At 47.3% G+C, this 22,704-nt stretch overlaps 1 protein-coding gene across 1 annotated transcript in view; it reads right to left on the reverse strand.

Moving 5' to 3' along the window:
* Positions 1-11,748, reverse strand: part of LOC149441653 (striatin-interacting protein 1-like) — a 301,884-nt gene extending 290,136 nt beyond the window's left edge. Inside the window, exon 1 of the mRNA XM_089657068.1 lies at positions 11,587-11,748. Coding sequence (XP_089513194.1) covers positions 11,587-11,712 — 126 coding nt within the window. The 5' untranslated portion in view covers positions 11,713-11,748. The remainder of the gene's footprint in view (positions 1-11,586) is intronic.
* Between the last annotated feature and the right edge of the window lie 10,956 nt (positions 11,749-22,704).

A 22,704-nucleotide genomic window follows, 5' to 3' on the forward strand; every position in this document is an offset into this window, starting at 1 on the left:
TAATTTGATGCCTTTTGGAGATTTTTCCATCTTTCCTTGGCTTCTTTATGCACATTAATATTTTTAGAAATTTTTAGCTGGGGTGCCCAAACTTTCGATCCCCACTGTATATATATGAATTTGCGCACCCGTACCGCCCTGTAGCAGTATTTATGCTATAGGGCGGTCAGGAAGCGGTTACAGAAGCAGTTTGTGTGATGGCGCTGCGCCACTTTAACTGACAATTGCGTGGTCATGCAACGCTGCACCAAAATGAAATTTACATCCTTCTTTCCCCATGGATTTGGCTTTCTTTTGGTGGTATTTGATCGCCTGTGCGGTTTTATTTTTTGTGCTATACAAAAAAAAAACCCAACAATTTTGAGAAAAAAAAACAAAACAATATTTTGGACTTTTTGCTATAAACCATGTCCAGTAAAAAAATGTAAAAATCAAATTTCATCATGAATTTAGGCCAAAATGTATTCTGCTACATGTCTTTGCTAAAAAAATTCAGAATACGTGTAAATTAATTGGTTTACGTGAAAGTTATAGTGTTTACAAATGGCGGTATAGATCTGGGGTTTTTTTGTATACTAATAGCGGCGATCAGCGACTTATGGCAGCAATTAGTGACTTATGGCGGCAATCAGCGACTTATGGCGGGACTGCGGCGGACATTCTGACACTGGGGGGAACTGACTTGGGGTCACTGACATCCCCAGTGACGCCAATACAGTGATCAGTGCAAAACAAAAGCACTGACACTGTACTAATGGCACTGGGGAGGAAGGGGTTAACATTTTTAGGCAATCAAAGGGTTAACTGTGTTTTACTAGTGGGGGGGGGGGGGTTCTTTACAGGAACACACTGTCCTGGAAAGCTAAGCTCTGCTCTCCGGAACAGTGTGCTGGAAACTGACAGTGTTTGCCGGCAATCGCCGAAAACCGGCGGGAAATCACCCGGGGCCGCGATCAGTGCTGTGGGCAGGGCGGTCAAGCGCCCCTACCATGTAAACAGGATGACGTTTATATACGTGCCTACGTTTATAAACGTGCCTACAGGTGCCGTTTTGCCACAGTAAATGTACTGTGGGCAGTCCCCTAGTGGTTAATTTATATAAAACCTTTAATCCAAAAGAAAAAACTGTTAACTGTAACTGCTTATAAACAATTGGCTGGAGTTTGGTTTCAAATGGTTAGTGTATCTAAATCTGTTAGTACATCTAACGCACCCCTCCACCCAGAGTGACAATGCTGCTGTCCAAAGGTGAACCCTGTGCTCATTCATCCAGAGTGTATACAGGATGTGTGTTGCTGGCCAGTTCACCAGGTGAAAACAGAAGTAAACCAGCCTAAAAAAAGAAAACTGATGCAGCCACAACATCTAATGATTGGTAATCTATCTTTAACATCGCTTTAATGCATATGCCATACAGCAGGGCTTGACAAATTTGCTTTGAACCTAGGAGCCAGCTAAAAAAAGTTAGGAGCCAGTTTTTTTAGCGTAGTATTGGTTGCCAGCACCCAGGACTTCACGCAATGCGTCACTGAAAATAATGGCACCTGAACCTGCGTTTTGCGATCACAGCGATTCTGCTGCAATCCCATAATACCCAGGTGTGAATGGAACCTCCCTGGTTCACACATATGCGATTCTGAATTTGTTTTGAAACTCGCAGATTTGCATAACAGACTAGATATTTTGTGTTCCTATTGAGGTGGTTCACACAGATGCAATTCACACGCACTGCGTTTTGAGTGCCATTGTGAAAAGGGTCCTATTCCGAGTTTGTGGCGGTGAGTTCAAGACTCGCAAGTGATAGAGTAGAGTGGCATGCAGAGATAAATTTGCCCATAGAAGTCCCTGGGGCGTGACTGCCCATAGAAGTCTCTGGGAGGCAGTGGGTGTGTGAACCTTGGCGCCAGGATGCAATTTCTAGTCGCCATTGCGACCTGGCGCCTGGGATATGTCGAGCACAGCCATACAGGTTGCAGCCGATAAATTAAAACAAAAGACGCAGCAGAGAATTCATATAATGCAGTACTTGACCTCCAGGTGTGACCTCACTCAGCACATTGTCACCATGTCACGTGCACCCCTGAAAGAAAGAATACAAGCAGCCAAAACAACATATACACCCTGTTCCAAAATTATTATGCAAATTATATTTTTCTCATTTACCTAAATAATTGATGTAAATATTATTACACACAATAAGTTTCAAAACACTTTATAGGTTGTAAAGAACTAAAAATTGTCATTTGGTGTGTTTGCAGCATATTTACTGAAATCAAAAGCTATTTCTATCAAACTTTTAACAACATTTTAACTTTTTAAACGGTCACGTTACATTTTAACATAGGACCCCTTATTTGATAGCAGCTTCACAAGTCTTGCATCCATTGAACTTGTGAGTTTTTGGACAGTTTCTGCTTGAAATTTTTTGCAAGATGTCAGAATAGCCTCCCAGAGCTGCTGTTTGGATGTAAACTGCCTCCCAGCCTCATAGATCTTTTGCTTGAGGATGCTCCAAAGGTTCTCAGTAGGATTGAGGTCAGGGTAGGATGGAGGCCACACCATGACTCTCTCTTCTTTTATCCCCATAGCAGCCATTGATGCAGAGGTATTCTTTGCAGTATGAGATGGTGCATTGTCATTCATGAAGATGATTTTATTACTGAAAAGCATAGTTCTTCCTTCTGTACCAGGGAAGAAAGTGGTCAGTCATAAACTCCGCATACTTTGCAGAGGTCATCTTTACACCTTCGGGGCCCCTAAAGAGGCCGAGCAGCTCTGTTCCCATGATTCCGGCCCAAAACATGACTCCACCACCGCCTTGCTGACGTCGCAGCCTTATTGGAACAGGGTGGCCGTCCACCAACCATTCACTACTCCATCCATCTGGACCATCCAGGGTTGCACGGCACTCATCAGTGAACAGGACTGTTTGAAAATTAGTCTTCATGTATCTTTCTGCCCAATTCAGCCGTTTCTGCTTGTGAGCATTGGTGGCCGAATAGAAGGTTTATGCACAGTTGCAAGACTCTGGAGGACTCTACACCTTGATGTCCGTGGGACTCCAGAGGCACCAGCAGCTTCAAATATCTGTGTCAGGGCTCCCAGGTATGACCAGAGGTGTGTGACTGATGCAGGGAAACGCAGACTTCAGATATGTGATAAACAATACAATTTATTAACACTAACCATACAAACATAAACGCAGTGCAATACTAAACATAATACAGTGCAAACAAACCAAACCAACAACCCACAGATAACAGTACATATAAGCAAGCGTCGTCAGGCAGGCCGGGTCAATATCAATTGGGCAGGTAGGTACAGGGGGAGCAAGCGGAGAATGGTCGGGGTCACAGGCCAGGTTCAGCAGGTAGCAAGCAGCGTAGTACAGAGGGTCAGGCAGAGGGATGGTCAGGGTCACAAGCCAGAGATCAAAACAGGTAACAAGCAGCGTAGTACAGAGGGTCAGGCAGAGGGACAGAAACAGGATACAGGGCCCAGGACAAACACAACACCAAGGCAGAGTCTGTGGGTCTGGCCATCCCTTAAATACCCCAGCATCATCAGTTCCAGGTGTTAGCTGGCTGAAAGGTTGAGTCTCTGATTGCTGGGAGAACCCGCTAGCCAGCCCTGGTACTGCAGATCAAAAGGCAGGTGAGTCCCACCATTGCTGGCCAGTCCATTCCTAACAGTACCCCCCCCCCCCCCCCAAGGAGCGGCCTCAGGACGCTCCAAACAGTCCTAGCTGGGCAAAATGTTCCACCGCCCGGGTCTGGTAACTGGCGGGATATCAAAGACTGGCACACCGGGCTGGACTCCGGGCAGAGGCACACCGGGCAGAGGCACACCGGGCAGAGGCACACCGGGCAGAGGCACATCGGGCAGAGGCACATCGGGCAGGACTCCGGGCAGAGGCACATCGGGAAGGACTCCGGGCAGAGGCACATCGGGCAGGACTCCGGGCAGAGGCACATCGGATTACCAGGCGAAGCAGCAGGCACCGGGCCCCCGGGCGGGGCAGCAGGCACCGGGCCCCCGGGCGGGGCAGCAGGCACCGGGCCCCCGGGCGGAGCAGCAGGCACCGGGCCCCCGGGCGGGGGAAGCAGGCACCGGGCCCCCGGGCGGGGGAAGCAGGCACCGGGCCCCCGGGCGGGGGAAGCAGGCACCGGGCCCCCGGGCGGGGGAAGCAGGCACCGGGCCCCCGGGCGGAGCAGCAGGCACCGGGCCCCCGGGCGGAGCAGCAGGCACCGGGCCCCCGGGCGGAGCAGCAGGCACCGGGCCCCCGGGCGGAGCAGCAGGCACCGGGCCCCCGGGCGGAGCAGCAGGCACCGGGCCCCCGGGCGGGGCGACCGGCGTCGGGCCCCCGGGCGGGGCGACCGGCATCGGGCCCCCGGGCGGGGCGACCGGCATTGGGCCCCCGGGCGGGGCGACCGGCGTCGGGCCCCCGGGCGGGGCGACCGGCGTCGGGCCCTCAGGCGGAGCGGCGGGCGCCGGACCCCCAGGCGGAGCGACAGGCCTCGGGCCCTCAGGCGGAGCGGCGGGCGCCGGACCCCCAGGCGGAGCGACAGGTCTCGGGCCCTCAGGCGGAGCGGCGGGCGCCGGACCCCCAGGCGGAGCGACAGGTCTCGGGCCCTCAGGCGGAGCGGCGGGCGCCGGACCCCCAGGCGGAGCGACAGGTCTCGGGCCCTCAGGCGGAGCGGCGGGCGCCGGACCCCCAGGCGGAGCGACAGGTCTCGGGCCCTCAGGCGGAGCGGCGGGCGCCGGACCCCCAGGCGGAGCGACAGGTCTCGGGCCCTCAGGCGGAGCGGCGGGCGCCGGACCCCCAGGCGGAGCGACAGGTCTCGGGCCCTCAGGCGGAGCGGCGGGCGCCGGACCCCCAGGCGGAGCGACAGGTCTCGGGCCCTCAGGCGGAGCGGCGGGCGCCGGACCCCCAGGCGGAGCGACAGGTCTCGGGCCCTCAGGCGGAGCGGCGGGCGCCGGACCCCCAGGCGGAGCGACAGGTCTCGGGCCCTCAGGCGGAGCGGCGGGCGCCGGACCCCCAGGAGGAGCGACAGGTCTCGGGCCCTCAGGCGGAGGGGCGGGCGCCGGACCCCCAGGCGGAGCGACAGGTCTCGGGCCCTCAGGCGGAGCGGCGGGCGCCGGACCCCCAGGCGGAGCGACAGGTCTCGGGCCCTCAGGCGGAGCGGCGGGCGCCGGACCCCCAGGCGGAGCGACAGGTCTCGGGCCCTCAGGCGGAGCGGCGGGCGCCGGACCCCCAGGCGGAGCGACAGGTCTCGGGCCCTCAGGCGGAGCGGCGGGCGCCGGACCCCCAGGCGGAGCGACAGGTCTCGGGCCCTCAGGCGGAGCGGCGGGCGCCGGACCCCCAGGCGGAGCGACAGGTCTCGGGCCCTCAGGCGGAGCGGCGGGCGCCGGACCCCCAGGCGGAGCGACAGGTCTCGGGCCCTCAGGCGGAGCGGCGGGCGCCGGACCCCCAGGCGGAGCGACAGGTCTCGGGCCCTCAGGCGGAGCGGCGGGCGCCGGACCCCCAGGCGGAGCGACAGGTCTCGGGGCCTCAGGCGGAGCGGCGGGCGCCGGACCCCCAGGCGGAGCGACAGGTCTCGGGCCCTCAGGCGGAGCGGCGGGCGCCGGACCCCCAGGCGGAGCGACAGGTCTCGGGCCCTCAGGCGGAGCGGCGGGCGCCGGACCCCCAGGCGGAGCGACAGGTCTCGGGCCCTCAGGCGGAGCGGCGGGCGCCGGACCCCCAGGCGGAACGACAGGTCTCGGGCCCCCAGGCGGGGCGGCGGGCACCGAGTCACCAGGCACAACCGTGGGCTCCGAGTCAACTGGTATGACCGCGGGCACTGGGTCAGACATTGGATCGTCTGGCTGGACAGCGGGCACTGGGTCACCAGGCATCAGGTCATTTGGCTCGACAGCGGGCACCGCGTCATCTGGCAAGGCAGTGGGCTCCGAGTCAACAGGCACGACAGTGAGCACCGGGTCATCAGGTACCGGATCATCTGGATCAACAGCGGGCATCGAGTCAACTGGCCTAATAGGATCATCATGCTGGGTAGAGGCATCAGGCTGAATGCCGGCGTCCGGCTGAGTAGAGGCTTCAGGCCGAGTAGAGGCTTCAGGCCGAGTAGAGGCTTCAGGCCGAGTAGAGGCTTCAGGCCGAGTAGAGGCTTCAGGCCGAGTAGAGGCTTCAGGCCGAGTAGAGGCTTCAGGCCGAGTAGAGGCATCAGGCCGAGTAGAGGCATCAGGCCGAGCAGAGGCATCAGGCCGAGCAGAGGCATCAGGCCGAGCAGAGGCATCAGGCCGAGCAGAGGCATCAGGCCGAGCAGAGGCATCAGGCCGAGCAGAGGCTTCAGGCCGAGCAGAGGCTTCAGGCCGAGCAGAGGCTTCAGGCCGAGCAGAGGCATCAGGCCGAGTAGAGGCTTCAGGCCGAGTAGAGGCATCAGGCTGAAGAGAGGCTTCAGGCCGAGTAGAGGCATCAGGCCGAGTAGAGGCATCAGGCCGAGTAGAGGCATCAGGCCGAGTAGAGGCATCAGGCCGAGTAGAGGCATCAGGCCGAGTAGAGGCATCAGGCCGAAGAGAGGCATCAGGCCGAAGAGAGGCATCAGGCCGAAGAGAGGCTTCAGGCCGAGTAGAGGCTTCAGGCCGAGTAGAGGCTTCAGGCCGAGTAGAGGCTTCAGGCCGAGTAGAGGCTTCAGGCCGAGTAGAGGCTTCAGGCTGAACCACGGAAGGCAGGCTCACCGGTTTGGATACTGGCAGGATGGTATTGGTTGGAAAGAATTTTCGCTTTTTTCTGGTTTTAACTACTGGAGCACTGCAAGTAAACGCAGGTCTGCAAACGAATGGAGCAGCTGGAGACAGAGAAGAACTGGAGGATGGAACAGGAGAGGGAGCAGTTGCTACAGAGGGCTCTTTTACAGGGTTAAAGGCAGGATAGGTGCAGCGAGTGGGAACAGGGTACTGACATGCGGTAGATAGCAGGGCAGGAGGAGCTGTTGGGAATGCAGGAATAGAGTTTTGAGGAAATAGATTAGAAGCAGGACTGGGTCTTTGTAAGCTGACTGAGGCTGGGTGCAACAAATCTGTCCATGTCTGCAGTATGAGTTGAACAAAGCTGAGCTTACACAAAGCCTGTCTGGTCAATGACTGCACTGCGTTTATACAATCTCTTAGTGTCTGTGGTGAACATGTGGAATAACGCTCCAGAAAGTAACCCACATCATCCTCTAATAACCACACCAGGGACTCTACCTGGTCTGCACTAAATGGTGGCAAAAATTCATCCCTGCATTCGGGGGAACCAGATGAAACCAACTCAGCACAAACCTCAATCAAAGGCTGCACCTCAGAGAACTCTGTGCCCTGATCTACTAGAACATGAGCGAGCCGTATACATTCTAGCAGTTCATCCCGGGTATACTCCTTCAGAGTTTGATAAGCATACTCCCTGTCATCAAACACTAGCAGATATAAATACTCAACCTCATCCAGATCCATCCTTCCCATCAACAAGCCAAGATGGCTTCCCTGTGCAGCCACTTCTGGTCAGGATTGGCTCTTGGTGTAATGTCAGGGCTCCCAGGTATGACCAGAGGTGTGTGACTGATGCAGGGAAACGCAGACTTCAGATATGTGATAAACAATACAATTTATTAACACTAACCATACAAACATAAACGCAGTGCAATACTAAACATAATACAGTGCAAACAAACCAAACCAACCACCCACAGATAACAGTACATACAAGCAAGCGTCGTCAGGCAGGCCGGGTCAATATCAATTGGGCAGGTAGGTACAGGGGGAGCAAGCGGAGAATGGTCGGGGTCACAGGCCAGGTTCAGCAGGTAGCAAGCAGCGTAGTACAGAGGGTCAGGCAGAGGGATGGTCAGGGTCACAAGCCAGAGATCAAAACAGGTAACAAGCAGCGTAGTACAGAGGGTCAGGCAGAGGGACAGAAACAGGATACAGGGCCCAGGACAAACACAACACCAAGGCAGAGTCTGTGGGTCTGGCCATCCCTTAAATACCCCAGCATCATCAGTTCCAGGTGTTAGCTGGCTGAAAGGTTGAGTCTCTGATTGCTGGGAGCACCCGCTGGCCAGCCCTGGTACTGCAGATCAAAAGGCAGGTGAGTCCCACCATTGCTGGCCAGTCCATTCCTAACAATCTGTTTGCTGCTATGTAATGGTATTGCAGCAGCTGCTCTCTTGATCCGATGCATGGATCTGGCATAAATCTTCCTCAATGTGCCTTTATCTGCACGAACCCGTCTGTGCTCTGAATCAGCCAAAAATCTCTTAATAGTACAATGATCACGCTTAATTTTTTGTGAAATATATAATGTTTTTATATATTATTAAGATGAACTTGTGAGCCACTGGAGTTAGAAATCTATGTATTAGATCGCTGGAATTTTTCTCACTCTCATAAGATGTGAATTCTATAAAATCAATAAATAATTAGCTTCCTACTACATCCCCCAGACGAAGCTACGTTTTTCCCTGTGGTGCAACGCGTTGGGGAGGGGCAGTGACGTCACTACGTATCGGACTGACATTACGGCGAGTACTGACGGAGTGTGATCACACTCCTAAGAGGCTGAGCATCACCGCAGCTCGCGGTTTTATTTCTATATGCGTGTTGTTTTTTAACACAATGTGAGTGCATTATGGGAGCACATTAAACAGTGTTTGTTATACCTTGGATAAGGCACCATATCTTTTTATCTTCTTTCTTCTATGGGTCATATGAGGATATATTGAGCATTAAAGTAAGGAGAGGCTCTAGGAGGGAGAAAACCTCATATCTACATAGACTCAGAAGATAGTTCGTAGGTTTCCACCTATATCAACATAAGCAACTTGAAAAGGAGAGTATATCACCAATATCTTCTTCCTGCTGAACCCTAAAAAACTTTTTTGCACATTTTTGCTGCTGAACTTTATGAATTGATATATTTTTAATTATCTTTATTATTTTTATTCATTTATATTTCACTAATGTATATACAATCTATTGTTTGCTTTGCATTATTTGCACATTGGATCATATGAAGTTATACAAATTTTTTTCATTATTTTTATTTATTTATATTCAGTTTATTTTTACACTGGCACAGTGAATTTTATTAATTTATTTATTTTTAATGAAATAATCACACTGTATAAATATCATAATTGGATTTAATTACACATTTTTTATTTTCATTTTTAAGCTTTATTAAGCACTAGGATAATATAATAATTTAGGTAATCCAGGTAAAAAGCTGATAAAATGATAGTATCACAGAATATATGAATTAATGGTATTGCTATGGTATTATATAATATATAGCATTGGCAAGGTAATATTACAGCGCGGATAATTATTTATTGATCTAATGTTTTCATACCTCCTCCAAGGCATTGAACTATTTCACTCTTTTCGGCAACAGAGAGGATCCTTTTTCTTCCCCAGTATTGCTTGAAAATGGTGCTCTACTTAATAATGTGGAACACCCTCCTTTAGTAGTTTTTACTTAAATTGGGCTCACCTGCCAATCTAATTATCACAGGTGTCCGAGATTGTTTTCAGTGATCAAAAGAGCCCTGAGACACAATGCAATTCATGAGTTAAACTGAAAAACCAAATATTTAATCTTTGTGACACTTAAATAGAATTTGCATAATAATTTGAAACAGGGTGTAGTAAGCAAACGTGGCTCACTGTTGTCACTATCAGGAAGCCTGTCCAGCTAATGCTGGAGTGGGTGCATGTAATGCTACATCCACACCTGCGAATGGGTCCAACACATTTGAGAACCTCAGCAGGGGCTCCCGGTGATTAGCTGTGGGAGGCAGGCTCACTGAAAGAAATGGGAGTCTGTCGGTCTCCACAGCAAATCTTAGCCGCTCACATGTAATCACTCATGCAGCGATCACATGCAAGTGATTGACCCTGCACTCAGACTGTTCTGCGTCCAGGGCCGATCCTTTGCAAGTGATCAGAGCGATTTTATACAAATGGCAACAATTAGCCTCAGGAGCCGGTAATCAATCATGTATTTCAATGAGGCTGCCTCCCACAGCTAATTGCCGGGAACTCCAGCTGGAGTTTATGCATGCAAGCGGTATCAGGCCCATTCACATGTGTGAATGTGGTCTAAGCAGCAAGCGGCTGAAACAGTCTACAGGAGAACAGAAGCACTGATGCAAGGAATTAAAGTAAAATATGTTTGGGCTTTATAACCACTTTAAGGTAAGTGAAAAATGGGAATTTATCTTGGAGTTGGGCTTCAACCACTTCCCGTCCAGCCCATGTACGTATGGTCGGACGAAAGCAGTGCAGGAGCGGGTGGCTGTTTATAAACAGCCACCGCATTCTCTGCCTGTGCGTGCTCCCTGGTAGTGCGTGGCACCGCGATCCAGTGCCAGCTGTGTCCGATCCACTGTACGGGACCTGTGTGTGTGTGTGTTCCCGATCATGTGATCACTGATTGGCCAATCAGTGATCACATGAATAGTGGTAAGCAAGATGTCACTTCCTGACATCATTGCTTACTACTAGTGAAATCTGTGAATGATCACAGAGCTCACATCATACAAGGCTATTCACAACAACCTTGTACCATGTGACACGCTGTGACCAATCACAGCTTTCACAGTATTTCTCAATGGCTGCAAGACTGCAGCCAGAGAGGAGAAATTATTGTTTTTACAGCTTCATGGGTGTAAAATCAATCAGTGTAAAAAACAAAAAAAAAAAATCTTCATCACCCCCCCCCCCACAAGTAGTGTTAGGGAATGAGTATGTAAAAAAAAAAAAACAAATAATGTAGAAAAAAAATAAAATGGAAATGTAAAAAATGTTTTTAAAAACGTATAATTTTTGGTTATAAACTAATTTGTATTTTTTTTTCCTACTAAAAAGATAGCTGAATACATTTTGGAGAAGATTTATGAAGCTGAATACATTTTGGAGAAGATTTATGAAGAAAAATTATCTATTTGCAAAATTTTATAAGAAAAACTTTTTTTTTCAAAATGTTTGGACTTTTTCATTTATATAGCAAAAAAAAAATTTAAAACCCAGTAGTGAATAAATATCACCAAAATAAAGTTTTATTGGTCTCAAAAAAAATGCCAAAAAATTCATATGGGTACAGTGTTGCATGAGCGCACAATTATCATTCAAAGTGTGATAGTACTGAAAGCTGAAAATAGGCCTGAACAGGAAGGGGAGGAAAGTGTCCAGACTTGAAGTGGTTAAACTTGTAACAGAAACCTGCCTTGCTCTACATGACAGTGCTAGCTGGAATTATTTCCAGCCCAGCTTTTAGAGGCAAAACACTATGAGTCTCTTCATCTTTCACATTCCTTTCATAACATACCAGAACCTGCTGTACACTGGATCTCATATTGTGGAACTTTGGATTTTTTTGCTACAGTAAATACGGCATCACTTGTACAGTTTTCGTAATCGACAATAATAAAATTTGTGGACGTGCCCGAACACATCGTTTTTGTTTTGTTTTTTTCTAATTCAACACGGTCAACTGGGCTGAGCAGAACATTTACAATTTACCACAGATATGCTGTTCACGCTCACCTCCGAATCTTTCCGCTGGTTGCGGTTATATTCTCTTCCCTTCCCTGGTAGAGGACTTCCAGCAGCGATTCCGCTCGCTCCAGTTCTCATTTTGTTGTTGACAGCCAGAAAACCAGAGACCTCCATCTTCTAAGACGAAAGCGAAGTCTCGCGAGAGCGTCCGTCGTAACGTGTTGGAACGCAAACGTTTCCTCTGCACAGGCCACACCTCATGATGTCATGTTCATGAATAAAGATGCATTGCTTCCTTCTGGGATTGTAGAACTGTAGAAACAGAGCGAAAACAAATAAGAAAATTAGAACATATGGTTATGTAACTGTTTTGGCAATAGCTGTTTTCTGGAATTGTGTGAATAGTCTAAACTAAGCTAGAGGGATTAAATGATCTTGGTTTAGAAGTTAAATGAAGCAGAATTTGTAAAACACCATTCCTGTGAAAATGCTGTTTGCTTGACTATCTGGTTATGAGTCACTATATTATGAGTCACTGGGATGGATTTACTACATCTGGATCACATAAATTTGGTGAAGCTGTGCATAATAGCCAGCTTCAGTCTAACTTCAGTTTGTTCAATGAAGCTTTGATGAGGCCTGATTCAAACTAGTGCAGTGGTGGCGAACCCGTGGCACGCGTGCCACAGCCGGCACGCCGAGCCTTATCTGTGGGCACGCCAGGAGAATCCAGCGGCGCGCTGTCTTCCCGGCTGTAGTGTGCGTGACAGCCGGGTCCCAAGTGCGCATGCACAAGAAGCAGTGCTCCTTGTGAATGGTAAGGCGGTACCTGGGACACATGACAGATCCCAGAAGCCGCCGGACCAATCACAAAGCGCAGCGCTTCTCGCGCATGCGCACTGGGCATCCGGCTGTCCGACGAGCGCCCACACTACAGAAGCGCGCGGCTGGATCGAGGAACAGGTAAGATAAAAAAAAAAAACTCTGCGGAAGTAAGAGCGGGTACCTGTCAAATTCAGGTACCCGCTCCCCCTCCCTCCCCAAAGGTCAGCAGTCATCCCTGTGCTGTGTCCCCAGTCTCTGGTCATCCCTGTGCTGTGTCCCCAGTCTCTGGTCATCCCTGTGCTGTGTCCCCAGTCTCTGGTCATCCCTGTGCTGTGTCCCCAGTCTCTGGTCATCCCTGTGCTGTGTCCCCAGTCTCTGGTCATCTCCTGTGCTGTGTCCCCAGTCTCTGGTCATCTCCTGTGCTGTGTCCCCAGTCTCTGGTCATCCCTGTGCTGTGTCCCCAGTCTCTGGTCATCTCCTGTGCTGTGTCCCCAGTCTCTGGTCATCTCCTGTGCTGTGTCCCCAGTCTCTGGTCATCCCTGTACTGTGTCCGCAGTCTCTGGTCATCCCTGTACTGTGTCCGCAGTCTCTGGTCATCCCTGTACTGTGTCCGCAGTCTCTGGTCATCCCTGTACTGTGTCCGCAGTCTCTGGTCATCCCTGTACTGTGTCCGCAGTCTCTGGTCATCCCTGTACTGTGTCCGCAGTCTCTGGTCATCCCTGTACTGTGTCCGCAGTCTCTGGTCATCCCTGTACTGTGTCCGCAGTCTCTGGTCATCCCTGTACTGTGTCCGCAGTCTCTGGTCATCCCTGTACTGTGTCCGCAGTCTCTGGTCATCCCTGTACTGTGTCCGCAGTCTCTGGTCATCTCCTGTACTGTGTCCGCAGTCTCTGGTCATCTCCTGTACTGTGTCCGCAGTCTCTGGTCATCCCTGTACTGTGTCCGCAGTCTCTGGTCATCCCTGTACTGTGTCCGCAGTCTCTGGTCATCCCTGTACTGTGTCCGCAGTCTCTGGTCATCCCTGTACTGTGTCCGCAGTCTCTGGTCATCCCTGTACTGTGTCCGCAGTCTCTGGTCATCCCTGTACTGTGTCCGCAGTCTCTGGTCATCCCTGTACTGTGTCCGCAGTCTCTGGTCATCCCTGTACTGTCCGCAGTTCTGGTCATCCCTGTACTGTGTCCGCAGTCTCTGGTCATCCCTGTACTGTGTCCGCAGTCTCTGGTCATCCCTGTACTGTGTCCGCAGTCTCTGGTCATCCCTGTACTGTGTCCGCAGTCTCTGGTCATCCCTGTACTGTGTCCGCAGTCTCTGGTCATCCCTGTACTGTTAATTAGTTTGCACTACTGTACGAGTTGTTTTTTCTAAACCAAAAGCTCGATATTCAGGTTTCATTGCAGTGTTGGCACTTTGAAAGAAATAAGTTGGTTTTGGGTTGCAGTTTGGGCACTCGGGCTCAAAAAGGTTCGCCATCACTGAACTAGTGCAAGCCATGTGGCCCATGTTTGCCATTGTGAATGAATGAAAAACACAGCTCTCTGCAAGGGCCTGTAGAAAGCAATGATTTTCAAAATACCCTTGTTCACACCTTCCCTAGCAGCAACACTGCTGTAGTTTTCTACGCAGCTCCACAGATGACCTATGCCAAAATGCACAAAGAGCACTGACAGCAGGGGGAATCCAATGGACAGTCAGGGGTGATCAGTCGGGGGTGCAATTACAAGAACTGATCTTGCTGTATATCTTTACTTTCTGACTACCTATCACATTTCTAGAGGTGCTAAGATCCCGGAGCAGTACAAAACCCCCCAAAATGACCCCTTTTTGGAAAGTAGTCATCCTAAGGTGTGATGAACCGTCCCTTTCTATTCTTCTTCTATCCCCATGTTAAGTGGTCTTCCCCTTCTACCCTTTTTAAAGCTGTATATGTTTAGCAGCTGTTATGTAGACAGGCATTCTACACTGTTTGTTTAGGGTAATGTGAACTTGTAGTCTTTCTCTTCTCTAGATTTCCTACTGTGCTGTTCTGCTGTAGAGCTTTGTTGTGGATGGGGAAAACCAGGTGTCAGACTGTCGGGTGGGGGTGGCAGGGATTACTGCCAGGATGTGCTGTATAAACTGAGCTGTGTTAAATAAAGCATTCATTCATTCACCCTACACAAAGTTCCGACTCGTGGTTTGGGATATTGGGGAAGGATTGTCTTTGAGCTCTAATACCCGCCTTACCAGAGCGCTGTGTTTTGGCGGTTTTCCTACCACACTTATTTACTTGGTTCATTCTAAGATTATAAATGTTATAAGTGATTACAACCTTTTGTCTATACATGATTTTAGCCAATCCTCATGTGTATTACCTATAATGTTAATAGCAAAGGATAACAACTGTGCAAAAAATAAAGATCTAATTGATTTACACAGAAGAAAAGTAGTTACTAATCGAATCAAACAAAAGATATATTAGAAAAAAATAATTAACTGAGGTTACAGTATAACATACAGTATATTATCAGTATAGAGAGATGACTATAGGAAAGAAAGTTATAGAAAAGAAATAGAGCAATGCTGATACATTACACAGACATCCTGATGTTCTGAGGTCTGGGCTCCTGGAAAGGCCAAAGGGACATAGAGGCAGAACTTTATATCCCCTCCCTTCCAGGTAGTCCCACCCTTCAATAGGTTCCAGTATTTTGCCATTTCTGTTCAAAGGGGGGCTCTGTGATTTGTGAAAGACATTGGCCAACTGTAGTTCATCAGATGGAATTTAGGATAGGCCAATGTCCAGCGAAGCATACCTCCTTTGAAACAGTTCCCACAGGAAACACCCTAGGAGGTGTTAGAAATGGCGACTCCAGGGCTTATTTAGCCAGGTGGCCTTACTGCCATAAACCTCTACAGGAAACTTCTAAGGGGGGTGTTGCGATGATGCAACAGATGGTAAATAAGTTACAGGAATTGAGACCCCTATCAGAAGTTCACAATAATATTAAAAATGATTGTAGGCCCAAAATATCTATCACATTTCCCCCTGAAGTTCATTGGAGGGCATAAGTCTTCCCTCAATGATTTTGTACCCACCCATGACCACCCAGAAGGCCCAACAACCCACCACCTCCTCTTCTTTCTTGATCACGACGGAACTCCTTATCTGTCCTGAGTAAACTAAGAAGTCCTGGTGCCTCTGAGACCTCACATTCGGACCATGAATGCGATGTTTCCGCGCCCCTCTGCCTTGGAAGGACGGAACTTTAACATCGATGGCGGGATCCTGGTATCTTTAGTCCCGTAGCTTGAGAAACACTGCGCGATGTTTGCAAAGATTGGATCAGACCGCGAAATGGCACTATTCAGCATGGTGAAAGATAGTTGAGGAAGGTCTAGCTTTTGCACCCTTGTCTCAAGAGGTGAAGTGGTGGTTGTTGTTTCTTCAGGTGGTGGTAGGGCAGGCCTCCAGATAATCATACATGGATAAAAAAAAAAAAAGGAGAATGTTATTGGGGGGAAATCAAGAGTGAAGCAGCTGTTTGGGGCTTTAAAGGTTTAAGCATAGGTGTCTTAATGTGGGCAAGTAAAGTGGGATCACCACAGAATGCAGAGTCTGAGCAACAGCCGGTATTTACCAGGGCCCTGAAGGTGGGGATGGCCGATGCTGCATGCTACTGCCAGGCCTCAGTCCCTGGGTTCTCCCCACCCACTCACAGGGCTTGGGGTGAAACCATAGGCAGATTGAGGGATGTCTGTAGGAAGCAATTATAAGCATGTGGATCCCCATCGGACTCTTGAAGCTGAGTCGGGCACGAATGCCACAGCCTTATAATTTACAGCTCATCTATCTAAAAAATTGTATGCTAATGGAATATTAAACAAGGAAAAAGAAAGAGAGGAAAGAATAATAAAAGCAAAAGCATAACCAAAATGATATAAAAAATAAAAAAGGTACAGATTTAATTCTCCTCCAACTACGACTTTTACTTTACATACTTCATTTTAGGTTGGTAAAGAGCAATGAATCTGTATTCATAGAAAAAAAAAATTAAAAATGACTAAAGGTGAAAAAAAATGTACAAAAATATATATATACTGTATATATAGTTGCCTTGAAAAAAAAACTATTGTTAACTGCATTAAAACACAAAAACATTGCAAAAATTGCAGCAGATACTTGACAATAGACAACTTCTCTGCCATACTAGTAATCAACAGTATATTTGCAGGTCAGGTACACAAAAAAAAAATGGAGAGAGAGTAAAAAAAAATTGATTGAAAAACTTTTAGAATTTAGATAAACCTGACTGCACTTTATTACTCCAATTTAGAGGCTGCTCCCTAAAACAAACCAAAAAACAATAAAAAGGGAAAAAAAGAAACAAAGAACATCAAGAGTTTCCCTTTCCTTTAATTTTATGTTGTTTTAGGGTCCTCTCTTTGATATGTGCAAATTTATTTTGTGTTTGTCTGGGTTGGATCAGGCTCTTCAAAGAGCAGTTTCTGAGTTAATGGCCTCTCTGTTTCTCAAGAGGAGATACCTCCTTGAGGTACACATTCTTATAGCTTTGGTGTTAATTCTCCTGATAGTGATGCACATTATTAATTGCATCAGGAAGAGCAACAGGGCTACACAAATCAGGTGAAGAGGGTGGAGTAAGATGTTTAGGAAAGCTGTGGCTTTAGGACTGTACCCGAAAAAACTCATCAGCATACCTTAGCATCTCTCTAATGTGTGTGTTACTTGGATTAATCGATATTGATCCCAAGGTAACACCTAAATCGACCACTCCACTCCTCCTAAGACATCTTGATCTCCAGCTCCCTTGTTACATCCTGCCATGAATATCATCAGGACTGCTCCAGAACCTCTGGAACTCCCCTCCTCAGTATGTCCAGCCAGCTCCTACCCTGTTCACCACTACGTGATCCTAGTGAAAGGTTGTCATTAGCCCCTGGCTATCTGTCTTGGTCAGTCTGTTGAAGGTACGGACGTCCGGAGGACTGACTTCACCCAGAAGTAATAGACACGTGTACACAGTGATAGGTGAAATCAATCTCTCTAGTTTATTAGCGGGAAGAAAATTAATATAACAAAAAAGAAAGGTGGGGGGCACAGAGTATCTGGGCAAAAAGCTGCGTTGTCAGTAATTGATTGGCTGAATACAAATAAGACAAGCATTGACGTCAATTCTGAAAAATAATGAGAAGCAGAGTTTTACTTTCCCAGGAATAAGGAAAGTGTCTACAGTGTTTTAAAAACTTATCTGCTACATACAATAAATCTCGCTAGATACTTGTCAAGGCTGTGAACATGATTTTTCTCAGGCCTTGAAATCAGTTACAAATAACCAACAGTTATTTTCCCATGGGACAGAAGTATTTGACTTTTAACTATATCATAGCAGAAACAGGTGCTGTTAGTACAAAGAAATAATTGGATACTATATCTGCCTCTACCAAGGCTAAGCTAAGATAAGAAATAGAAGAATATTGTGAGTACAGTTCTGTAACACATAACTGACACAGCATATTTTCATTAACTCATTCTGGGTATAATACAAAACAATTAATCAACATGGAGTACAAATTATAAAATGGAGTGGGGGGGGAAACAAAATGACAGACCTAACAGACATACATTTCTCATCACCTAGGAAATTAATTAACATCTGCCTCCAGCTAAAAACTATATCTCAGCCAGCTCCATCAAACCATTCTCCGGCAGCTATTACCTTTTGTACCACCCCCTCCATTTAGATTATAAGCCCCTTGAGCTGGGCCCTCCTATTAATGCTCTGCACAAACTGTTGGCGCTATCTAAAACCTGTTGCCCAAAGTCTAACAGTCAAACTTTTAACTCTGCCCCAAATTCCAAAGGAAGTTTCTGTAGGTGTATGGGGGTGTCAGTTTTGATATCAAGCCTTTTCTCTGAGGCAATAGGGTTATATCCCTGTATCTCTGCTATATCTATGCCGAGGACAGGAGATGTATAGTAGACTCCCCAAGGTAGTGTACCCCGCTGTGTACAATGTAACCCGTATATAGAATATAAGGCATCATTAGACATTGATACCGGCACCAATACCCTTGCCCCAAGTATTCTATAACAAGGTTGGGACAATTCCTCAGCATCTATTAGACATGACCTTTCCTTGTGCCAGCATTGCTGTCTCCTGTAAAGCCCCAAGCATAACACAACATGCACCTTTCTCCAGCACCATCAGTATAAATCATCTGAGGATGTCCGGACTCATAAACCATCAAAACATGACGGACTCAGGGGTATAATACAGTAAGGTCCGATAGGATAGTACCCAAATTGACTGCGGTCTCCTAGATTGTAAGCTCCAAGGAGCACGGCCCTCAAATCCCTCTTGTATTGAACTGTATTGTTACTGTATTGTCTCCCAGTATAATGTAAAGCGCTGAGCAATCCGTTGGCACTATATAAATCCTGTATAATAATAATAATATATGTACGTTGTTTAGTCCCTGCAACAGGACACAGGGATGAGACAGTGCAAGTCAGGCTTGACTGCCATGGAACTGAGTCATCCACCAATCCTTCTGACTCATAGCAAACTTGTATACTACCATACCTGTGTCTTTGTAAAGTGGAAATGATCCCTCTGAGAAAGAGGCAATCATTCCTCCAAGGTCCTGGGACACCTCTGATTGTACCTGGGTACTGGACAGAGCAAGTTGGATTTCCTGACCCCCTCACCAACATGTAGCAGACCTCCCAATTTGGTTCTGAGTACCTCCAGATCCATAGTGTAATATTAGTTGAGGTACACTAGGAGTCTAGGACAGGAAGGGCACCTATGGGTACCATCTGAAGAGACTACAGCATACTCGCATGTATAACAAAGGTGATGGGCTCTTGGAAGGGCCGAGGCACAGTGTCCAAGGAACTGCTGCTATTGGGAACAATTGGCCAATAAACAAATAAGAATCCCTTGCTGCGCCGAGGCGCTGGGAGCACTGAACAGTAGGGGGTACAATTCAAGCTGAGAGGTATGCATGTAGACACACAGATACTGGGGACAAATACACAAAAACACATAAAAACAGCTGTGCACACAAACAGAAATCTCCAGAAGCAGGTAGAGGTGCATGGTGACACTGGACAGGAAACAGGCTTGAAATACACCTGGGTACAGAAAGGCAGGCTGCTAGGAACACTAAGGTGACAAGCCTATGGTAATTAGGCAAGCTTGAAAAGAGATAGCCTGGCTGGGGGGTGGGGGTGTAGCTAATTGAATTAACAGCAGGAGGTTAACCAGTCCACAACACAAGTCTTGTGGGACAACAAGGATCAGTAAAACCTTACAAGTTAAAGCCATGGAACTACATATGCCATCATACCTACTGATCTTTAGGAATGTCTTCACATCACACAAACACAATAAATGTAGTAACACTTTTTAGCCTTATAGCGCTGTCCTAATCAGATTTCCAACTGAAAACTGGCTTTACCTAGTCACCAATCAGTGGAGCAAAGAAACCCGTTCATACCAGAGCTCCATACATGTCAGATTAGAACATACAAGTGTAAAATCCAAATGCACACGTTCCTGCATTAAAAATGGCTTTGTGTATAAGTGGGTGCTGCAGCCACCGTCGGCTGGAACCGAACAGAATCAGCAAGGGAGAATGTCACCAGCACACCGAGGATCACCAATATGGGGCCAAAAGTTTTAATGAACGATCACATAGTTACAACAAGGCAATTAGATTAGAACATACAACACACGCAAGGTCTAGACCTGAACAGCAAGACACAAACTTAAACAAGCACCATCTAGCTAATGGGGGGGGGGGGGGGTGAAACTCATAAACATGTACAGGTGAAACTCAAAAAATTAGAATATCGTGCAAAAGTTCATTTATTTCAGTAATGCAACGTAAAAGGTGAAACTAATATATGAGATAAACTCATTACATGCAAAGCAAGATAGTGCAAGCCGCGATTTGTCATAATTGTGATAATTATGGCTTACAGCTCATGAAAACCCCAAATCCGCAATCTCAGAATATTAGAATATTGTGAAAAGGTGCAATATTTTAGGCTCAAAGTGTCCCACTCTAATCAGCTAATTAAGCCATAACACCTGCAAAGGGTTCCTGAGCCTTTAAATGGTCTCTCAGTCTGGTTCAGTAGGAATCACAATCATGGGAAAGACTGCTGACCTGACAATTGTGCAGAAAACCATCGACACCCTCCATAAGGAGGGAAAGCCTCAAAAGTTAGTTGCAAAAGAAGTTGGATGTTCCCAAAGTGCTGTATCAAAGCACATTAATAGAAAGTTATATGGAAGGTAAAAGTATGGAAGAAAAAGGTGCACAGGCAGCAGGGATGACCGCAGCTTGGTGAGGATTGTCAGGAAAAGGCCATTCAAAAGTTTTGAGGACTTTCACAAGGAGTGGACTGAGGCTGGAGTCAGTGCATCAAGAGCCACCACACACAGACGGATCCTGGACATGGGCTTCAAATGTTGTATTCCTCTTGTCAAGCCGCTCCTGAACAACAAACGTCAGAAGCGTCTTACCTGGGCTATAGAAAAACAGACCTGATCTGTTGCTCAGTGGTCCAAAGTCCTCTTTTCTGATGAGAGCAACATTTGCATCTCATTTGGAAACCAGGGACCCAGAGTATGAAGGAAGAATGGAGAGGCACACACTGCAAGATGCTTGAAGTCCAGTGTGAAGTATCAACAGTCTGCGTTGATTTGGGGAGCCATGTCATCTGCTGGTGTTGGTCCACTGTGCTTCATTAAGTCCAGGGTCAACGCAGCTGTCTACCAGGAGATTTTGGAGCACTTCATGCTTCCTTCCGCTGACGAGCTTTATGGGGATGCTGACTTCTTTTTCCAGCAGGACTTGGCACCTGCCCACACCTCCAAAAGCACCAAAACCCGGTTCAATGACCGTGGGATTATTGTGCTTGATTGGCCAGCAAACTCACCTGACCTGAACCCCTGAATTGCCAAGAGAAAGATGAGAGACATGAGACCGAACAATGCAGAAGACATCCTGGTCTTCCATAACACCTCAGCAGTGCCACAGGCTTAGCTTCCATGTCACGCCGCATTGAGACAGTAATTGCTGCAAAAGGGGCCCAAACCAAGTACTGAGTACATATGCATGCTTATACTTTACAGAGGTCCGATATTGTTCTATGTACAATCCTTGTTTTATTGATTGCATGTAATATTCTAATTTTCTGAGGTTGTGGATTTGGGGTTTTTATGAGCTGTAAGCCATAATCATCACAATTATGACAAATCACGGCTTGAACTATCTTGCTTTGCATGTAATGTATATATTAGTTTCACCTTTTAAGTTGCATTACTGAAATAAATGAACTTTTGCACGATATTCTAATTTTTCGAGTTTCACCTGTACACGTGAAAACAGACAATGCAGGAAAAAGACAATATATGGAATGACATGATCACCTTCTGTTCGGAAAGCCCTGAAAGCCAAAACCTGTGAGGTAAAACACCAATAAAATTTTGTAATAAAGCATTCAATTTTTCACCTAAAAAAATAAACCAATGGTTAGGGACTTTACAACACCAACACAGCTTACAGTGTGTATTTTAAAAAAAAACCTTTTCTTAGCTGTTTTAAGAGTGCACTTTTTCTATTACAAAAATTGTTGACGTCACTAATTATTACCATGTGGATTTTGTTTCTGGTATACCATTAATATCCAAAAAAAATTGTTTACCATGGTTAAAATAAAAATGAGCATCTCAAAACAAACATTTTAGCATTACCATTCATTTACAAAATGTTGTACTTCACCAAAGAAATTCTTCAAAACTTGTTTTTCTAGAAAAACAAAGACATTAAAGTATATTTGAATATGAATAGAGTCATTTCCACTGACAGATCTGGCTATACAGGAGGGGGGTCAGTTGTTGGTTGTCTTTCAGCAGCTGAGAAGACATTAGATTTTTGAAACCTAAACAAACATTCTAGTTACCTTCAGACCAGACAACATTCTATAAACACACTCTTACAATTTTGTTATCTTAAACACAAACTTTAGACACCACAGACATCAGCATGTCTTCCCCAATAACCTGGACTTTTTCTTTTTACTTCCATAAAATCTATTTTGGAAGTTTAAGATTCCTTTAATGATTCATCCCGTTTCAGTTGCTTATCCTCAGCCTGTATAGATTCATTTTCTCCCTTAATATGCTGAAATGGAACCCATGATCTCGGCTGCTCATACTTTGTAGACCTCGGCCATGTTCCAAAGCAGGCTGAATACACTTCAACATCACGTCTCATTGTTCTATATGGATTTTGTTTCACTACCTTTCCAGCAGAAGAGGATAG

The sequence above is a fragment of the Staurois parvus genome, unplaced genomic scaffold, assembly GCF_062004578.1.
Source record: "Staurois parvus isolate SC_StPar_1 unplaced genomic scaffold, SC_StPar_1.0 ptg000961l, whole genome shotgun sequence".
Classification (NCBI taxonomy): domain Eukaryota; kingdom Metazoa; phylum Chordata; class Amphibia; order Anura; family Ranidae; genus Staurois; species Staurois parvus.